At 38.6% G+C, this 21,497-nt stretch overlaps 3 protein-coding genes across 3 annotated transcripts in view; 1 reads left to right on the plus strand and 2 right to left on the minus strand.

Annotated features, from left to right (window-relative positions):
* uba7 (ubiquitin-like modifier activating enzyme 7) overlaps nt 1–3,592 on the plus strand; it is a 34,999-nt gene extending 31,407 nt beyond the window's left edge. Inside the window, exons 22-24 of the mRNA XM_085457060.1 lie at nt 431–532; nt 1,682–1,764; nt 2,728–3,592. Of these exons, the coding sequence (XP_085313186.1) occupies nt 431–532; nt 1,682–1,764; nt 2,728–2,860 (318 nt within the window). The 3' untranslated portion in view covers nt 2,861–3,592. The remainder of the gene's footprint in view (nt 1–430; nt 533–1,681; nt 1,765–2,727) is intronic.
* A 1,612-nt stretch (nt 3,593–5,204) lies between these two features.
* On the minus strand, nt 5,205–7,797 carry inka1b (inka box actin regulator 1b). Its single transcript, XM_085458065.1, has 3 exons — nt 7,683–7,797; nt 7,549–7,593; nt 5,205–6,318 (listed from the first exon to the last, which is right to left on the minus strand). Exons 2-3 carry the CDS (start codon nt 7,549–7,551, stop codon nt 5,389–5,391), a joined length of 933 nt encoding a protein of 310 aa, XP_085314191.1. The 5' UTR covers nt 7,552–7,593; nt 7,683–7,797; the 3' UTR covers nt 5,205–5,388.
* Nucleotides 7,798–9,180: 1,383 nt separating this feature from the next.
* The window catches only part of gnai2b (guanine nucleotide binding protein (G protein), alpha inhibiting activity polypeptide 2b), a 53,171-nt gene continuing 40,854 nt past the window's right edge, over nt 9,181–21,497 (minus strand). The window contains exons 4-9 of the mRNA XM_085457061.1: nt 17,421–17,581; nt 14,078–14,206; nt 11,961–12,090; nt 11,317–11,470; nt 11,018–11,210; nt 9,181–10,371 (exon numbers count right to left, since the gene is read on the minus strand). Of these exons, the coding sequence (XP_085313187.1) occupies nt 11,020–11,210; nt 11,317–11,470; nt 11,961–12,090; nt 14,078–14,206; nt 17,421–17,581 (765 nt within the window). The 3' untranslated portion in view covers nt 9,181–10,371; nt 11,018–11,019. The remainder of the gene's footprint in view (nt 10,372–11,017; nt 11,211–11,316; nt 11,471–11,960; nt 12,091–14,077; nt 14,207–17,420; nt 17,582–21,497) is intronic.

A 21,497-nucleotide genomic window follows, 5' to 3' on the forward strand; every position in this document is an offset into this window, starting at 1 on the left:
AAGTGAAGTACAATCTGGCAGTCTGTGGAGAAATTCCCATGTTGTTTCTCTTGCAACACATTTATATTCACACAGATTTTTTAGATTTATTTTTTTACTTTTATAAAGATGCAAACACACAACATCACATGGATGAATGTAGATTCTACTGGTGCAGATCATAAACTGTGAAGTTTCAAAGATGTAACTTGAGAAAAGTGCCCTTCATCGTATATGAGGAAGAAGCTTCTTGACCTTAGTGTGGCCGGTTCTAGAGTGCTGATTGTTCTCAGCTGCTCTACCAATGAAAAATGCAGTCTCTCTGTCTTTGAGCATGCAGGACTCTTGTTATGGACTTAACCATTTTCTGCACATCCCTCACAGCAAGCAGTACTTTGTCTGTCATCTTTGTCCGTGTGAGTGTTGCTGTATGTAATATGTCTATCATCAGGTTGCAGGAAAGAAATTCAGCCTGTGGGATGACTTCCTCGTTGAGGGCAGAAGAAGTGGTCAGCAGGAAATGACCTTGGAGGATCTGTTCCAGTGTATCAGGGTATGGCCTTCTTATTTCTTTCAGCAAGGAAACACACTTTCTTCACAGCGGGTGCTGCTGAGTACACGCATGATTTTTTTTTATTAACCTTTCCACCCCTCTACACAACGTCCATTATATATCCAGTATAACCTGACTTGCTATTTTACACTTACCCTCTCAGAGAAATTAAAATTACAGTGAATAAGCATTAGAGAATAAAAATCTTCTTGCTGTTGAAATTTGTAGTGGGTTAAAGACTGGCTTTGATAAGTAAACAGGTAATTGCTCCTTTTATTACTAAAACAATACTTTTGAAAATAAGATCTACAAATTCATGCAGTGAACAGTTTAACTGAAAAGCTTGTCATAACTGTTGCATTTTCCTGTTTCTGCACTGTTTTTGTCACAGTTTTTGTACCTTTTAAGTCCTCTCAGCAGTTCAGATTAGAGCTGTGCTTTGGTTGAAGGCAACTTTGACACTGTTGTACTTTAACCACGGTCTGGGTTGTCCATCTTATCACCAGTGACAAAAGACAAGAGCAGCACATGATACTGAATTCAGTCCTCTACTGTGAGGAATGGCAAGCCGTTTAATTTCAGGATGTCACTTCCATCCCAGATAGAGTGGTACAGCTGACTGTTGACCTGAATGTCGTATCCTAGAATGCAGTGATGGAAAACCCATCCTTAACATCACATTGTAACTCTTCCTGTTTTTAGTGCGATCTTTATTACTTTTCTACACTGTACATTTGATCTCTGAGTCACTGTCTTCATCATACGTATGAGATATGTTTGTTTCAACCAGAACATCTGAGCACAGCACAACCAGCCTATTTGTTAGGTGCTTGCAATCTTGCTCTGAACAGACATTTGGTTTATTGATGGTGTTGAATTTATTTTTTCTGAGGAAGCAAAGAGAAAATAAATTGGCACGTCTTCTCAGTGCTCCAGTTGTTTCTTTTAACCTTTTAACTACTGGGTTTCCTTAGTTTGCTTGTGGAGTTTTCTGAACTGCTGCAGACTTACAGCTCTGCAGACTGGTGTCCTTGCAGAAGGACATCAGTCTTTGTTACTGCGTGCACTCTATCTGTGTTTACTGTCATGGCTTATTGTGCTTATTATACTGTACTACAGATTTAATCTTGACTATTTGTCTTTGTGCAGGAAAAGTGCAACTTGAATGTCTGCAGTCTTTTCTATGGGAATTCTGTCTTATTCAATGGACACAAAGAGAGGCTGAAGAAGAGGTATGTCTTAAAACACAGATACAGTACAAACTGCCCATCACTACCTTTACGTGACCTTTGCTGCACATATAAACAGTCACAATAAGCAACAGTCTCCTGTTTGTTTAGAGGCTAATGAGGTGTTTCCTCCTAGCCGGTGAGGAGAGAGCATGTTGACACACTAACACGCATCACTAAACACAGATGACTGAAACTCCTCCTCGGGTTTCCTTCTGTTTGTTGAGGAAAGACGTTAAAGAATAAAATGAGCGTGACATTCTTTTTCTGCGTTTTAGAAGAAGCTATGGTATTTGACCCATTCAATGCTGCAGCAAATTAAAGGCATGTTTCATTAGCTCCAGGGTGTTTGAAATAAATCAGATGACTCGTGCTGCAAACTCTCCTTATCAGTTAAATAAAGACCCTGCAGGATTTTTCGATTCCTTGAAGAGAGTAGGAGGGAAATGTAATAAATCACTTTTCACCTCCAAACTTTATAGGCAATGGCTCACTGGGTAAACTGAAACATTCGATTATTAGTCCCGTCTGCCAAAATAATATTGTGAGTACTGGAAGCTCAAGTCTCTGGGGAGCTGGTGTTGTTGTTATGATTAGGTTAACCCACAGGGAGAGAGAGGTGCAGACTGCGGGCCATGTGGACAGCAGACCATACAAGATAAATGTCCTCTGGAGTATTCACTTCCTGTGCAGTCACCCTGTCCAGAGCTTGGACCAGTGAAAAGGGAACATAAAAACTTGGACAATGCATTTGTTATTGGGGTTAATTTTCTTCTATCTGCTAGTTATTAGTTATGTTTAAGATTTTTCATGCAATGTAAAGCCATGTGGAGATATATACTACAAAAGAGGTATTAGTAGGAGCACCTGATTAATAGTGAGAATATGTAGTTGTTCAACACAAACTTTGATTTCCACATTATTATTTAGAATAGCTTATGATTTTTTTTTTTTTTTTTTTTGCAGGGTGTCTGATGTAGTGAAGGAGGTAACAAAGGAAGACATCCCTCCACATAAGAAGATGCTGGAATTAATCCCGTCATTTTCTGAAGACGAGGACTGCGAGTCAGTCCCAACGATCAGATACCTTTACTTGTGATACCATCGGCACAGTTTCAGTAAATATGAGTTTCATGGATCTGCTGCTGTGTAACAAGGGGACTTCTCAGGATCTAACATTTAAAAATGAACAGATTTTATTACCCGAGCTTGATATTTGAATGATTTTCTTCTACGTTTTTATTCCTCGTGTTTTTAAATTATTGAAATGGCATGATTTTTGTTAGACTGCATTCTTTGTTGTGTTAATGATCTATGTTTAAAAAACACTGATATATCGATTTATAAATCATTTTACGGAAAATGAGGAATCTTGGCAAACTGCACTCTTTTACCTAAAGTTTTGAGAAGTTGTGAAGTTGCAAAGACATACATGATAGATCTCGCACTACTGGGCCAGTGTTGGTAATTTGGCTTAAGTTAAGGTCATGCTGTGCACAGTGTTTATGGATACGGAAGATATACTGCCATATGTTCAGAGTGGAGAAGCCAAAGTCATTTAGCAGGATTTCATCTGTCCTCAGCATGCTTCTGTACATTCCCCGCCCCTTTCTGCAGCCTCAATGTTTCACTCCACACCCTCGCATTAACAGGCTGACATTATTAGCACGCTCTTGATGCTCTTGTCTGAATTTGATTTATATAAAGTGAATCAGCTCTGTAATTTTCTCTGCAACTACTTAATATATGTCTTCAACTTTACCTTGTAATTTGCATGATGATGCAATTTGCGATTACATTCAGTTGGAACAATAAAATGCCTCTTTGAGGAACAAGTTATTTCTGTGTATTTCATGAACAGACTTCAGTTCCCCATCATTTAAAATGTTCTTTCTCTGCTGGTATTGTGCATGCAGTACTGTGCAAGTCTCTTGAGCCACCTCGCATTTCTTTATATATATTGTTTCCGAGGAGCCAGATGTTCTCCAAATTTTCAAAGTTGCCTTGAGTAATAGTTCTTCAGGCTTTCTGAAGAGTTTTTAATTGGACATTGGATGCCTTTAACTCATTTTTAATTTTGTCCTTGACTGTTTTAATCCACATTACACTAATATATGACCTATTTCAGCGTAAAAAGGCACCTAACTCAATGGATAAACTAGTGTAGTGCCTACATATAACTGACAACTTAGCAAAGAAACAATTTCAATTGTATCTTTAGGCACTTTAGATACTAGCAGATTGTTGCAAACACAAAAAACATTTTGGTGTTTTTTGAATCTATGAAACAATGCCAACAATCATTCATTTGACATTAATGAAATTTTGCCCCAGCAAGCAGATTCCTGAAGAGCGTCTTGATGCATTCTCAGTCATCCAGGTAAGTAACTCAAAAGTTGATTCTGTTCATCTGGACGTAGCGATTTCAGTGGGAGAAACATTTCGTCACTCATCTAAGTCACTTGGATGAGTGACGAAATGTTTCTCCCACTGAAAACGCTACGTCCAGATGAACAGAATCACCTTTTGGAGATTCCTGAAGAGAAATTAGCTGAAATGTGGCATATCTCTGCAAGATGTGCAGTGTGGGCTTCAAAGGAAATTGGACAAGTGGAGGACAAAAGAAAAAGTGACAGACGTACGAAAACTATCTACAGCAGATGAACAACATCTGAAAGTCCAGCAATAACTTGACACAATACCTGAGACATGTCTGGCTCTTCAGTTGATCTACCTTCTGTTTGCTGTGAAGAAGCCTTCTTAAGAAAGGGAAACAGGCAGAAAATGCTAAGGTATGCTAAATTACACAAGAACTGGACTTATAATTATTGGAAACAGGTTTAATGAACTGTCATGGTTTGGGGCTGGATTTCAGAGAGTGGTCAAAAGTGATGGAATTATGAACCCAGAAATGTATCGTCAGAAGTTGATCCACCATGCAATACCATCTGAAAAGCATCCGATTAGCTATAGATTCTTTTTATTTATTTTTTACCATGAGAGTGATGCCAAACACACTGCCAGTGTTGTAAAAGCATACCTGGATAGAAACACACATAATCCAGCAGTCACGAACCTGCCTCTCCACAGTTGCCTTATATAATGTATTTCCATATGCACGTGTTTCAATAAACTGGATCTAGTTTAGGCTTTCCTAGGAAAACATAAAGAAATGAGAAGAGGATCAAGACTTTTGAACTACACTGTGCAAGTTTTGATGCACACCACTCCCTTTTCTTAATCTGGTACAAACTCTGTGCCCTTTACACAGCTCCTAAACCTTGTTTTGTATTTGTTTTCTGTTTGTTTTTAACTAATTGATGTGATACAATAATTATATCAACGCATTTCAGTCGTTTTATGTCTGCTAAAAGTTGACACAAAATACTGCTGTGATGATGAAGCTTTAGGATGATTAAAATTATTTGAATGCAAAACATTGATTGTTTTTTGTACATTTTTAATATTCTTGTAGCATTTAGCACTGCTCAGACAAACAGGGACAGACAAATTTGCATTAAATAATAATACTAATAATAAAAATAATAATAATCAGTTTTTATTCCAAAAATATAAACACTGAAAAAACAATAGTTCTTTTGAAACGGGTGTCTGTAGGTACAGTCTTCAGATGTAGCCAATGATGTCATTGCATATGATGGGCTGCCGGCTCCCTGTCTTCATGAGAGCGGTGAACTGGTAAAAATCAGTGTCCAGTGTATGTAGACCTGTGTGGGACTGGTGAAAGAAAGGTTTGAGTCCTTGGAGTCCCACGGGACAGGACATTCGTTTAGAAGCCTCTGCACTCCTGCAGCCCTTGGTGGAGTCTCCTGGCCTCTGCCTCATCTCCACACCTTTGGACACCCCTGCAAGTTTTCGGCGCATGTTAACCAGAATGTCTTTGGCAAGACGTCGGCCTGCATTTGGTTTTTGTTCTGCTGGCTCAGGAAGCTCCGGTAGGTCCATCCAATTCTTTATTAGGTCAGCAAAACTGTTGTCACCCAGAACCAAGGGCTGTCTGTTCCTGCTGCGGCTCAGCAGCATTGTCGTCCAGTCCTGTTGCTCACTGGCCTCGAATGATGTCCAGCGCTCCAGACAGGCGTCTGATGTTGATTTGGGTCGGATACGACCAGAAGGTCCTCTGTTTGTGCGGAGACAGGCAGAAGAAGAAACTCGTATGTTTCTGGTCCTCCTCAGCACCACGCCTTCATCAGGCCAAGAAGCTTCAGAGTAACCTGAGTCAAAGTCCACACTCTTCTCACTGCTGGGAGAGCCCTGTTTCAGCCTTTCATGCTCCTGTTGCTCTTCCTCCTCTTCCAGTGGGCTGGCCAGGCAGCAGGCAGAGTCATAGGTGCTGGCTTCACTGGCATCAGAAGCACGCAGTCGAGTGAGTCGCTCTTGCTGTGCCCTCTGTTTGTATAACCGAGTGACAGCGAAAGACTGAACACATGGTTCGCTAAGTGGCCTCGGCCTGCTTATCTGCTTCAAATCCTGCAGGGATCTCCTCATGTACTGCATGTGGTCCCGGAGGCAGTCAGAAGAATCTCCTAAACACAGCTGCACAACAGGAGAGGCAGACAAACAGTTAGTGGTGCAAGGAGATTTTAAATAAAGTCTATTCCACCAAAACTACTTAAGTAAAGACAAGCTATGTTCATTCGTTGCAACAGCCAAGAGAGCTCCTAGGCCGCTTTCCAACATATCCCATCATCCCCTGGCCATTCTAGCTATATCTTGAACAGTTCAGTGTGTTATTTCCAGGACTCGGCCAGTAAGATTTTTACCAGCTGAGATCACTGTGCTCTCTGGCCTTATAAGAACTCAAGCATTCCTGAAAAACCTCAGCTTTATGGAGACCATCCCATGCAATATAAGTCCAGAAAATGAATTAAAAGCACAGGATGCACATTTCATACTGGGGAAAACTCTCCCTGCCTCCTAAATTTAGAGCGGAAGTTGAACAAAGTAGAGCTTAGTCTGGAGTGGAGTGTGAAGGCTCACATATCCTCTCTGGATTCCCCTAGTTCACAGGATGTGGACTGGCATGTATTATAAAACAGGAAGTGACAGCAACATTTTGGAATTGCACAAAGATCATGTGCTCAGTGTTAATTAAACCATCTTCGAGTAGGCAGTATAATTATATTGATGAAAAAATCCTTTAAATTTTAATCTGCACTTTGATCATTACAAAAATGAAGAAAAAACTACAATTTACTAAGAGTTTCTGGGTCAGGGAGTTGCAAAAATGCCTCCAGTCTAATCCGTAATGCTATTGTTTAGTTTTCAGGTTCTTACAATATTTGGCTTGCTGAGCTTCTAACTCCTGTCACTGTTTGTCTTGGAGTACTAAAGGTGCCACAATGCCATGATGTTATCACAGCTGTGGGTGCTGAACCATTTGGCCTCTGGGGGAGACTTCATCTGACATGCAGAGACATCCACTGTGAGATTCTGTGGTCAGTCTGCCACTTTTAAAATGCCCTGTTCTTCTTGGCTGCTTTCACACAATGGGCTAGAAGTGATTCACCCAGCTGTGTGCTTTTGGCAAAGGCAATTCCGGTTTGAATTAACAGTGACTTGGTGGATTAAAGCACTATAAAGAGAAGTTGGTCAAGAAATAAAATAAAAACAAAACAGAAAATAAATGCCAAAAAACTAGGATAAGCCAGTGTCTTAAGAAAGCTTCACATAGTGGGTTTACCAAGGGGTTTGGGGCATTTGTACTCTTAATGAAACTAATGCAGCACCTAAAACACAAGTAAACTAAAGAAAAAATAAACTTACCATTGCTTCTGAGAAAGTGAAGTTCAAAGCCTGTGTTTTTTTTTTCTGCAAAAGAAAAGAGAGTAGTGGATTAAGTTTTGAGCGTGTGGCAACTACCACCCTTCCTAAAAACACAGCGGTTTGCCAATACTCACCTCTGTATGTGGCTCCAAATGAATCGCAGCACAATCAACAACAACTCCTCAGACGAACAGCTGATCGGAGGTTTGTTCGCTCTTTGTGGGTCCTCTCTCCTCTGAACCAAATGAAGCTCCGTCGGCGGACTTTGTCGATGCTGAGCTTTTTGTCGCAGCGAATCAGCACAGCCCATTAAAAAACCAGCCAATAGTGAGTCGCCTGAAATAAGATGCCCCCTGGAGTCATTTCAGTAGTTCCCGCTGTGCGTTTCACACCACACTGTTGGGACTCCACATCTGGAGCTCTTTAAATTAGACACCTGAGAATACTCAAGTCGTCCAATTGCTATTTTGAATTTTTTGAGCACTATACATTTCCAGCAGAGTTATTATAGTTTTTATAATCTCATTTTGACTGTTTGTTTTTTTATCCGTTTAGTTTCCAGAGTAGTGCTGCTCGTTTCGGTTTAGTTGTTAGTGTTTGGAAATGTTTTTGCTATTTTCAGTGTTAATATTAGTCTTTTATTGTATGGAGGAAATATGCCAGAGACAAGATTTAGGAAGATTAGTATTAGCAACAAAAAATAACTCTGAGTTTTCAGACAAGTTAGAATAAACATGCCCGTTAAATACTCATGAGCTAAGTTATGATACAGTTTATTAGATTAACAAATACTAAAACTAAGGACATTACCTCTATATCCCCCCCCCCCCCCCCCCAACTTTACAAATAATTTCAGTTAGTTTAAACCTTTACTAAAAGTCTATTTTTTTTATTTTAGTTAAATAAAATGTTTTTTCTTCCACGTGCAGTTTTAGTTATTAATTTAGTTATAATATATATAATGAAAAAATAATGAAAAATTGTGATTTCAGTTGATAAACAAGCATTTAAAATACATTTTTTAATTCTCTCCAGAATCGTGCAGGCTACTAAAGGCCTAAAGTCCCAGGTATGTATTGATAGAAATAAATCTACATGTCGCCACCTTGTGGATCTTTTCCACAAAGCTTCTTCAGCAATGCGTATTCACTATTCTATTCTAATGGTCCTTTTGAAACGCAAAATACCTTCTGGCATGACTACCGCGCGTCATTATCTCACCTCTTTATATGCTGACAACACTCTGTATTGTAATTCAGCAAAGTTTAGGTTGCAGTCGCACTCATTTCTTTGCTTTAAGTACCTATTACATGCTCAGTTGCAAGAACTAACGTGTAAAGGATGTATTAAAATAAAAGAAAACAAGTTTGGCTTATAGCTGCAGTTTGTCCGAATGGTATTTATATAGTCTTGTTTTACCAAAATACTTTTTAGTTTAGTTGTATGATTGTCCTTTTCTTCTCAGTTTTTTGTTGATGTCTTTTTAATCAGCAAAGTGCTTATTCTATATTTTAAAGTTGCTCAATTCATTGTCTTTAGTGTCCTTCTGCTAGTGAACTGGTTAAAAAAATGAAGAAACAAAATAAAGTATTCTGAATTTTCCCTTAACACATCACACAGCAGAATAAAAGATCATGTGACCAAACCTTTATTTACATTTAACAAGTGAATGACTTTTAATGTTAACAAACAACTATCATCCATTTGTCTTGGTATTGTGGTGCATCCTAAATGACAGATTTTGTGAACTGAAGTGGAGTAGAAATAGCCCTAGTTCACACTATGAAGATAGCATGTCTCTAAAGAACAAGTGTAAACAGATATCAAGGCACAAACATATGTAAAAAGACTTGGATTGAAATAAAAAGTACAGAACGATCCATGTTAGGAACAGACATAACCACTTAAAAATTTTGCAGATATCTTAAAAGTGACACATAACCATTTATGTTTTGTTTCTTTTAAGAAGTTACTTAAGGAATGTTAATCAGTTTGTGGGGAATACAAGCTAATCTATGGACAAGTCATGCAGAACAATGCACTATAGTACAAGAGTGAATATTGATTCTGTGTAAACATTGTACAAAAAACATTTTCCCTTCATCCATTTTCATTCTCCATGCTTGTTGGTTTTCTTCTAAAAAATAAGTTCTGTTTACAGTCAAAAGGTTCATAAAATGCCAGTTAACATAAGTTAATAGAATTTTTATAAAAAAAAGGTTCATTTGACTTTATCCTTTTATTAAAATGCAAAAGTAAAAGGCAAAGTAAAATGTAAACCTAAAAGGAAAACACAATAAGAGATCCAAATATAAAAGAACGCTCAATAAGTCAAATAAATACCAAGAGGTTCCCCAACTGGTCCACGAAAATGGAAAACATGTTTTTTGTTTGTTTTTTTCCCCCAGTGTTTTGATTTAGTCATTTGGTATAATGAGATTGCAGGTCTTAATTGTGTCAAACTTTACTCTTACAACAATCATTTATTGAAGGCCAGTTACACAGTTTCCAAATGCAATTAAAAAAGCAGATCTTTTCATGTAAGTGCCTTAATTGTTATTTGATTGCTTTTGTCAAATTAGAAAGTTCTCGGTCATATATGTGTACAAGTAACCCCTGATAAGGAGCAGTAAGCTATACAGTATATAAAAACAATAACAACAGATCAGACAGATAACGTGATGGTTGCAAAACAGTGATTGTTAAAGTTCTTTCAGGTTCCCCCTCTAGGAATCAGTTCTCTTATGGTTTTCATTATGAAAAGCAGTAATCATTCATGGCTATTGCAGTCACTCATGCAGTCTGTGTGCGTCGGGTTTTGTCCTGCATGAAAAGACAAACAAGTATACATTCTTTAGACAAGTTAATGTACATAAAATAAAATGAAGAAAAAGAAGCTCCTGTTTCACGTTTGACTTTCTGATTTCTAGTGTTGATTGCAAATTAAATTTTTAGTGAAAAAAATTGCACAGATCTTGAGAAGTTAAAAAAATGCAATGTAAAAAGTAATTTCACTCAATTTAAATCACATTCAAATAAGTCACTATACAAATTCATGCTGAAAAACTCAAAGTTCCCAAGTTCTGTCTTCCCTTTAATTTTCTTTTCAGCAGACATGAACTTAATTTTGTATCACAGCAATGACATTTGTCTTACTCTGGATAATCCACTGTTTACTATTGCCGAACAACAAGGCAACCCACTTGATGCGCTCAAGCTAAATGATTTTTGCCAGCTTTTCTTACACATTACTTAAGCGATGAAGCATTAAATTAAAATGTTGCCAATTTATTTCTTCACAGTGATAAATTATTACAGCTCTAGACTGAATATTAAGTTGTGCCAGTACAGACAATACATAGCTGATGAGATCATTAATAAGCCACCTAAATGACAACCCAAATGAAAATACAATGAATAACAGCCCATTAGACTTTACGGTAACATTTCTACCCACTCTGAAGCATACCTTTAGAAAAGACCACAGTCTTTTAGGTTGTTCTTAATAATAACGTCAGTGACAGCATCGAAGACAAACTGCACGTTCTTGGTGTCAGTGGCACAGGTGAAGTGGGTGTAGATCTCCTTGGTGTCCTTTTTCTTGTTCAGGTCCTCAAACTTGGTCTGGATATAGCTGGCAGCCTCATCAAACTTGTTGGCGCCTGTAAAATATGATTTAAGAGACAAGGAAGCAGTTTATTATCAAGTTGAACTTTCTGCAGAGAATGATCACAGATGCAGTATCATTCCTGATGCTCCGCTGTGTACCTCCGTACTCGGGGAAGCAGATGGTAAGAGGGCTGCGGGTAATCTTCTCCTCAAAAAGATCCTTCTTGTTGAGGAAGAGGATGATGGAGGTTTCGGTGAACCATTTGTTGTTGCAGATGGAGTCAAAAAGCTTCATGCTCTCATGCATTCGGTTCTAAAGAGAATCAAAACTGGTCATGGCTCATGACTTTCACTACAGTGTAACAGTTCATCAGCGCTGCCACCAGGGGACAATGTTCTTCTATATTATAAAAGTGAGGACAAATATTTCAGGTACTTCACAGCATCTCTTGGCCAAATGTCTCCTGAGCACTTTCTTTAAGCAATTCAAGAAATTGGGGTTAAATAGTTCATGTGCTATAACTTGAACAAATAGCTATTACGTCTTTTATTGCATAATTACACTTCACAGTGAAGCTCAATGAGCTAATTTTACAACATGGAGCTGACTATCATTCAGCCATTATAAGGAGGGATGGGAAATGGTACATTCCTTGCAGTGCAATATAATGTAATGTATCACATACTGAAAATGAGCCTGAAAGCAGATTTATGAAGCTAGTAAAGTGATATCATCCATACAGAAAGAGGCTCACATACAAGTACACATACACACAAGCATAAGAGGGTGGACTTTTCCTTACCATCTCCTCGTCCTCTGCCAGCACCAGGTCATAAGCACTCAGTGCAACACAAAAGATAATGGCTGTTACTCCTTCAAAACAATGAATCCACTTCTTTCTCTCTGAGCGCTGGCCTCCCACATCAAACATTCTGCCAGAGAGATCAAACAAAGGAGGTAAATTGTGTGTTTGTGTGTCTATATTTGGGGAAGGAGGTCACAATAAAAAAAAAGGAGTAATGTGAACCTAACAGGGGAAAAAACTGCTATTTCAGGAAAAGTGCTGTGAATGAAGGAAGGGCAAACTTAGAGTGACATTCAATGCCAGGAAATAAATTGGCTTTCATGTTGTTTGGGGACCAAAAATGGTGAGGAGGTGGAGAGACGTCTGTCACATAATTTATCTGATAAAAGACTGCAGGGTCAGTGCAGGATAGAAGAGGCAGACAGGGTCCATATTCAGAGTAAAGCTTCAGTTAATGGAGATGCTGAGACTTGATTAAAACTCGCAGAAGAGAGGTGTGAGAAAAGCCTACGGAAAGATGAAAACAGTTCACCAGGACAACTACTGTATACATATATAATACTGGAACCCAAAATGAAGTTTCGACCAGACACAACGTGATCTAAAGCCAGCCACTGTCAATGGTGACAGCATCGGCTTCATTAAGGTGAATAGAGCAGAAACAGCACAAACGTGGCTTTTTTTGTATTGATCGCTTTCATGCATTATTTAGCTCAAATACTGAGGCTGTAACACAAAGCAAATATCAGAGATTATCAGGAAGCAGGTCACACCAAAGCCAAGTGGATACAGTTGCCTTTTTATTACCGTACCCATAACCTCTTAATATGTATTAAAAAGTGCATTAAAATGTGTTGAGACCCAAAAAGACAAAGAAATCTGCAAAAAACCCCAAAAATATAGCTCATCTTTTTTATCTACCTGCCACTCTCTTTCTCCATTTATACCCTTTGCACATTTATATAACATACTTTACATATTCACTTTACATATCTATGCATGCATTACTATCCCACACATAAGTGCTTGGGCTGGGTTAGAGCACATTTTATGTAAGACCAACAGTACTAGTTCTGTGCCATGTCAGACAAACATGTTTTATTACTAAATAATGCTCTGGTTTTATTAAGGAGGAGCACTGTGGGAAGGATCTAATTTATTAGTCAGCTCTTAGCGCAATCACAGTAATTAAGCTTTTAATTGCTGGTATAATTTGTCTTCTGATGTTTTAACATATTTCAAGCCAGGAGGGTCACTTGCCTCTTAACGCTATAAAGATTGAGATCAAAATCAAGTGTAGATTTTTTGTGGTAAACTAGAACCACGTTAACCCATGAACTCTGGAAAATGTAGAGAAAATCAGGTCCTCTCTTGCCCTTTTCACAGTCAACATGGTTCATTTCCCTCATAAATCCCCATGAACTGCTGATGAGACACCAAACACGTAAAACAGAGCAAGAAATAGTTTCCTTTAGGCACGTTTTCATGGTTGAAAATAATCCTGTGCAGAAGGCACTAACAGTGAACTCTACAGATTGATACTGCTCTATTCTTAGATGTGCAGATATCAGACATGAACTACTGTGGAGCTGGCAGGTTAAAGACAGTTTTCATGTTTGATCAGACTGAGCAGTACAGTTTCCACAGCTTTGCAAGGTGTGGTCGAGAAAGGTTCAGGGCTGCAGCTCACATCTTTCGCCTGTCTTCACACAAGGAAGGTCATACGACTCTAGAACAGGTATCTTGATATGCCGCTGTCTACACTAATTAAATGACAACATGCCCATATCTAATATTCAAGTGACATTTTTGCCTTACTGCTTTTCCCAAATTATGTTCGGCATCCCACTAAAAGTCAAATATGTGTGTCAGATTGGTGACCTATGACCTATGGTACCCTGCCTCTTGCCTATGGGGAGGGGGCTCAACTTTCAAGTGAGGGTCCCAGAACTCTCACAAAACAATGCAAATGGCTAAAGAAGTTTAAACGTGAAAAAAAACAACAACCCAATTGTGACAAAGTGAAATTATAATATATTTTTTTCATCTATATATTTATTTTGTTTAAAAAATATGTCACTTTTAATTGACAGGTTATTGATATTGAACCTTACTTGAAGTGGAGTTCCTTGAAAGTGAAGTGAGTCTCAACAATGCCGGTTGTCTTAACCCGAGTTCGTAGCACATCTTGCTGGGTCGGAATGTAATCTGTTTTAGCTATCCTCTCCAGGTCATTCAGGTAACTTAAGACAGAAAGAGAGAGAGCAAGGTTTCAAAATGACTTTACAATCTGCAACAAATGAGAGACAAAAACAACAACAGGAAGGCGTGTGGCTGCTGAGGCACTACCCAAAACTGCAATTTTTGAGTCACTTGAATAGCTTTAAACTTTTGATTTCTGAAGTGCTTTTAAAGGAAGTGTGTAAATCAGGTCCTACAGTAAAGTTATAGTCAAATGCAATGTGCATCTTTCACTCTAGCCAGTTTAGAGTTGCAGAACTACAACAGAAAAATAAAGTTTCATTATTTCTGGCTTTTTTTTATTGCTCAGCTTTGCTATCAGTTTGTTTCACTTGCCACTCAACAAAAACATCTTGTGGCCCATTTCCTCATAAATCACCACTATAAAACTGCTGACCAGCTACAAACAAAATTGATTATTATTCTCTGTAATGCGAGTTATTATATCCACAAACATTTCATATTTGCTATCTTTTCATGTGGCCTAAAAACGGCTTTTCTAGGTGTGTAACATCATGCTGATATTTAATATTCCCTCTCAGTAGATACAATGCTAGAAGTATATCACTGTGTTTCATCAACAGATTAAAACCTGCAGCTACATCTACTCAGTATTCACTCAGTGCAGAACTCATGGCTGAGTTTGTATATGTGAAATTGGTTTTGCAGCATATTTTCCTCTTGATTGATTCTGTTGTTGTAAGATTTTTGTGCTATAGCGCCTCCGGCCAACGAGTTTCCTGCAGATGGTAACACTGAATATTGGTTGTGACTCTGCCTCGGCCGCACTCATTACTAAAATTGAGCTTGTCAGAGACCAACAGCTACACTGAATACTAGTTATCTGTTGGCTTAATTCTGCCTAAGATCTCTCTAGAAGTTATTTGTCTGCTTGAGAAAACACGTCTGCACATTTACTTTGCTGACCTTAATCATTTATAATTTGCTGCAGTACGCTGCTGCATCTCAGATGTCTTTTTCTCTTTGTCCATTTCAGTTTACCAGCTGTGCATCTCCTGCAATAGAAGTGTGTAATACTGCACAAGCTGTAAGGCTCTGTATTAAATGCATTTTTTTTTTTGGGGGGGGGGGGGGGGGGGGGCGATGACACATTTTTCATCATCACTCCAATTTGCCATGGTACTTGTGGTGTGATGCTTGATTTATATTACACCTGGGGCAGGGATAGCTCAGTAGGTAAAGTGGTCGCCCCATGATCGGAAGGTCGGCGGTTCGAATCCACTTAACGGCTACCCTGAGGTACCCCGAGCAAGGTACCGTCCCTACACACTGCTCCCCGGGCGCCTGCTTAGTGGGCTGCCCACTGCTTCACTGAGTGAATGGGTCAAATGCAGAGAAAAACAAGTAATTTCCCCATGGGGGATCAATAAAGTATCCATTATTATTACCTTTAATTTTTGCTCTTATGTTCCTGGGTGATTTTTCCTTTTCCACATCCCTTCTGTATTTCCTGTCTGTGTCCTCTGCTTGCCTGTGTGAGTCCTTTGTCCTTTTCAACTCCTCATGATGCTTTTGTTGCATTTGTTTCCCTGTTTTGTTCCTTTTGCCTCCCTCATTTTGTTTTTTATCTGTGTCTTATTATCCATCGCTCCTGATGTGGATATAGTCTGCTTGTTTTCCCCCAGTCTTTGTCAGGTCATTACCCTCATCTCTGACTAGTTCCAGTGTTTTCCTCAGTTTCTTGTGCAAGCTCCTCACAGTTGGTTTGCTTGCACTGCTTTATGGATTTTATTGTATTTTTTTTCTCCAGCTACCTCAGTGCCTTGCAAAGTTCATACTAAAGATCTCTTTATTTTACTGCTTGCCTTCAGTCTCCCACGATGCCATCAACTGGGTTAAAAAAATAAAATCTGATACCAACGTAACACAATCTCTACAATGTTAAGCTGGTATAGGCCTTTGGAGTAAAATGACATCATAGCATGCAGAACAAACCCCATCTCTATACCCATTATCACATGATAAGAAATACAGTCATACTCTCCATCATATTATTCTGTTTTTTAAAGACATGTTGCCTTTAAGAGCAGTATTCAATATGAAAAGCATGTGGGGGAAAGGAAACATTATAAAGACTATCCAAGAAAGAAGGTAATTTCTTTTGTTTTTGTTTTTTATGTCAAAATTTACAACTCATATTTCTCACTTCCCCTCAGTCCTTTTTGCATTTTCTCTGCTATCTGACAGACTGCTGGTCAGTAGGGGAGTGTGAAAGCACCATGTTTGACACTGCCTGGCTTACACAAGCATTGCATCATCATCCGAGGCCAACTGGGAGCTTTACTTGCCCAGCCAGCCCACACTTCACAGAGAAACTGAGATATATATCCACCATTTCAATCGGGCTGATCAAACCATTCATGCATACTTAAAATGTTACAGAATAATTAATGAGTTAACAAAACCTATAACTATAACAAATGACTACAATTTTTGTTTTGTCTCACAGCACAGCAGCCATTACAATAGATTTTTTAAATGGCATGACAGAGTTGTTGCGGAAATATCACATAAAGCAACATTTCATACTTTTACATAGCGCTGCCACAAAATTAATCAGCATGTTCCAATAAAAAATGACCACTTGAGGGTGTTATAAGAACTATCAATTCTCAAAGTTTACTTCTAAGCTAATTTTCCTTGAAGTAAACACATTTTTTTTTAAATCTAATTTTTTCACTCCCCCAAGACAAATTATTCGGTGCTCTGCTTATCGGGTTATAGTATTAAAGAATCAAACCCAGAGAGGGAGAAATAATCACTAAATGAAAGTTAGTGAACAATCCTTCCTGTCTCTATGACTCCCAGGAGAAGTCACAAACAGGTTCAAAGCTCCCACATATGACCGAGGCTGAAGGGACTGCACATCCCTTCCAAAAAATAAATTTAAAAAAATCTCAAACTATAACTCTCTCGACCTTTATGCCTTTTGAAATAGCAAATGTAGTGATTTAGTTCTTAAACAAATCTTCATCTGTATATGAAAACAACTGATAAATTTCCCAATTAGTCACATTTCCATTTGTAGAGGATTAATATAGCGTCTGGTGTAAACAGAATGCATACTGACTGACGTACGAGCAGGAGAAGATGCTCATGGTGGAAACCTGAGACTATGCACAGTAAAAATCAGTAAATTTGCATTTAATTAACAGATCACAGCAGAAAAATATCCGCCCACAAATTCACACTCACTATGCCGCCGAGTCATTCAGCTGGTATTCTCGCGATCTTGCAAAGCAGCTCTGTATGCCGCTGTCACTCCACAGTCGCCTGATCACGTTAGCCAAGTCATCAGGGAGAATGCCCTGTTCCTCAGCAGCTGCAGCCAGGGCAAAGAGCTGCTGGGCATCGTCCTGCAGGGGGCAATAAGGACACAGGAGTGGGTTGTTAAGAACACTGCAACTAAAACCAAGGCGACAGCTGCTATCCTTGACACAATCAAACATGATCAAAGATCCAGTTGGTTCTTAAAGACAAAGAGTTACATGCTCTTATGTACAGGACATTAAAGAGTAACCGCTGTTACTTCCCCTTCTATAATGGCTGGGAGGGAAGTCGTTCCTGAAGCAAATTTCATATAACTGATCAAATGACAAAAACCCTAGTTGTATTTCTCTGGTAACTTTTTTTTAAAAATTTCAGCTAAAGCTAAGGAATAAGGTTAAGAAATATCTAACAATGGCATTTAGAAATAGAAAGGATATTTCTTCTGCCAGTACAATCAAGAGGAAAAATTACAATGGCAATTAGCTGGCAAACATGTTCTGATAGTTCTTGAATTCCTGCAAAATGGCACCACTGGAAACCAAAACATATTCTTCAGCTATGGAAATATTTAGAAACAAGCTAACCTGTGTAACATGTTAGAGAAATTTCAACAGGCAGTTACAATCGGATTTTGATTTAAATACTAGGGGTGCAACGATACACAAAATTCACGGTTCGGTTCGGTTCGATACTTTGGTGTCACGGTTCGATATTTTTTCGATACAAAAAAATGTTCATGCCTTTTTAATTTGTCATTTATTAAAATTATAAATATATATTTTAACTCAAAAGTACAGTTTTTAAATTTAACCCTAACCCTTGTGCGTGTTTTTTATTTTGACAGCGAATGCGCACCTGCGGACCACTTATGTGCAGCCCTGGTTATATAGCTCATATTGCAGCCACAGAAATTATTTTGTCCATGAAACCATAAAGCTGCACTTTCTTTTTGCCTTATAGTCTGATTTGTCATAACTTCTCCGTTTTGTGGTAAGCTTTTCTTTGGCTGTCACTTCTTCACCCTGACCTGTCTTATTTGGCTCAGCAGAACTGAAATGCTTTTACACACTCACTCACATAAGCTCAGCGATTCTCTGCGCGATCAACCTCTCACATGTTTAAGCTGCGGGAGATTTCACTTGTCATGTTTGCGTAGTAAGCTAACAATTAATAAGACGATGTCAGAGGAATTGGTGCACAAATTATCATCACTCACAGATCAGTGCTGTCGCTCTCTATACACAGTTCGCACGATTGCAAAGTGAAAGCAAAAAAACAAGCGCAAATTCAAACGCGACTTCAATATGTCACATATTGACAGTGGCTCACCGATGCCACTGACATAATTACCCAGCTACATTTCTGAAAGAATGCAAAAGCATTGACATATATTTTTCCTTCCTACAATAGCCCGACGGGCAGGGAAGAGATAGATTTTGGTAGCCCGACTGAAAAAATCGCTAGCCCCAGGACTATGGAACGCCAGGACTGCCATAATGAATTAATTAAATACGCCATTAAATAATTAATTAAATGTGGCAATAATTAATTAAAATTGGAATTAATTAATTAAATAAATAGTTATGACACATGTAATTAATTAATTATTGACACATTTAATTAATTATTTATGTATTTCACATTTTAATTAATTATTGACACATTTAATTAATTAATTATTGACACATTTAATTAATTATTTATGTATTTCACATTTTAATTAATTATTGACACATTTAATTAATTATTGACACATTTAATTAATTATTTAATGATATATTTATTTATTTCATTTTGGCAGTCCTGACGCCTGGCTCTCGTCATGAAATAATTTTATCTGTCAGCCTCACCCATCAAACTCAGGGGGCGGGGTTAACGCTGCCCATGCAGCTTCTCTAACATTTGATTGGTTGCCGTGCAAAGTAAGTCAAAACAGGTCGATCCTAGAAAATCGATTGCTTGTGTAGACTTGGGGCAGCCAGTTATCCCAGAATGCAGATCAAATCACAAGCAGCAATGGTGGTGGTGTAGTTTTAAAATACCCCGTTTTTCTGTCACCAGCTACACTTTTAACAGTGTTTTAGCCGCGAGTGTCGCGCCGTATGTCTGGTCAGGTTGTCAACATAGAACATGTTTGCAAAAGTGCTCAGATGTTTTCAGAGATTTCACTAGCTCTGCTAACAGTTAGCATGCAGAGTGCACCGAGGGGGTTACGTTAACCGGTTTGTTTACATATTCCACTCTGGACCTGGAACTCCTGTGAATCTGCGAATGCAACATGTGGAACACCACATGTTGCATTCGCAGATTCTCATTTTCACCGAACGATCGTCTCTTTCCGCCTGGTCTTGTGTCTCTGTGCTTCTGTAACATAAAGAACGAGCTGACATTTTTCTCACGAAACCAGCGATCAGCTCAACAGACCCTCAGTTTACCTGCATGCATCCTCCTCCTCATCTGTCAGCTGTTTAACACCTGCTGCTAATTCAAGAAACACGCCTAGTTACCTGGTGATAGTCACAGTTTAACTGGGCAGCCGGTGCTCGATATAACGCAATGTCAGCGCATTTTTCTGCACAAGATAAGTAAATATAGTGTTTTCCCCGAGCGCAGAGCTGCTGGAGCTCGTTTCCTTACAGAGCACTTTATAGGCGAACAGCTTTATCAGCGGCTGATGTCCAATCACCGGCACACAGCTTTCAAACCTCAGCTGAGTTTTAGCTCTCAGTGGTTAAACGCTGGACTTCATTCACTCAGGTTCTGTCTGTCGGGTCACGTTTACTTCGCTGTTTTATTTACAACTGAGCAAATCGGTTTGGCTGAGGTTAAAGTTACGTTTCATAACTGCATAGTTTCACAGACGTTTAATGGTTCACTGGCACATGTGTTAGACTGAACTATCATCTAAATATCATCTGTTTTTTAATAGTTATTCAACTGTATTCTAAGCACCAGCTGTCTGTTAGAATGTGATTTTTTTTCTCTCTCTGTTGGCAGAGGTATAAAAATGCGCAGGAAAATCTGACATGCATGGCGAACTTCACCGACGATATTTAGGGAGGAATAAACACACATCAAACATAAATGAACCATTTGTCTGTCTCCATAATTGAGAGAATTTTCTCTTCTTATGTCAACACTCTCTCTCTTTTTTTTTCTTTTTTTTTGCTTTTTCGGTCATGTTATGTTTACCTGTCAAAGGCTTGTTACAAACTATGAAACACATTGTGCAGACTTCTGGATGTTAGAAGAAAACTAATACTGCTCATGAATGAGACTAAAGGCAGGAAGGTGTCCTTTAAAACTAAACATGTTAATAGGACCTCCCTGTTTATATCATAGTTCATGATATAGCACGTGTATTTCAGTAATAGCTGAGGCCACTATACGTGCTGGCCTCATATCAAATGTGAAGGCAGACTGAGTCTATGTTTGACGTTTTTTATATCTAATCTTCCTTTTCAAACATTTAAACAGCAGCGAGTCTGCAGCTGAGGGAATACAAATTCAAATTGTCGGAACAGGTTTGCTCGTTTCTTGGATTCATTTGGTGATTTATTAAATGTATAACTGTTATTCTAATCTGCTGCTGAGTCTCTTACACTTTTCTTTATGCTGTATATTTTCACGTCTCTGGAATAGTTGGCAGTTAGATAGTCAGCTGGGAAACTTTGTGTTAACTCATGGAGCTGAGGATATCGTGGATATGCTGACCTCGCTGCGTGGTGTACAGAGCGAGGTCAGCATGATTAATATTCACAATAAAAATATTAGCCGAACATCATGAAGTCTGTATGTGTTTCATAGTGTCGAACAACCTTTGTACAGTTAAAGCCAGCAGTTACTACATGACGGAAACACCAACGTTATCTCTTTTATGTGTTTATACACAGGTCACGCTGATTACTGAACAAAAACCCAAAGATCAGATGTTAAACAGATTTATTTGCTCTCTCTCCTCCTTAAACATGTTTTTAATGTTAGTTATAATTCAGAATTGGT

Source organism: Copadichromis virginalis, linkage group LG5 (assembly GCF_057382275.1).
Source record: "Copadichromis virginalis isolate Kocher_CV1m ecotype Utaka linkage group LG5, C_Virginalis_male_GT1.1, whole genome shotgun sequence".
Classification (NCBI taxonomy): domain Eukaryota; kingdom Metazoa; phylum Chordata; class Actinopteri; order Cichliformes; family Cichlidae; genus Copadichromis; species Copadichromis virginalis.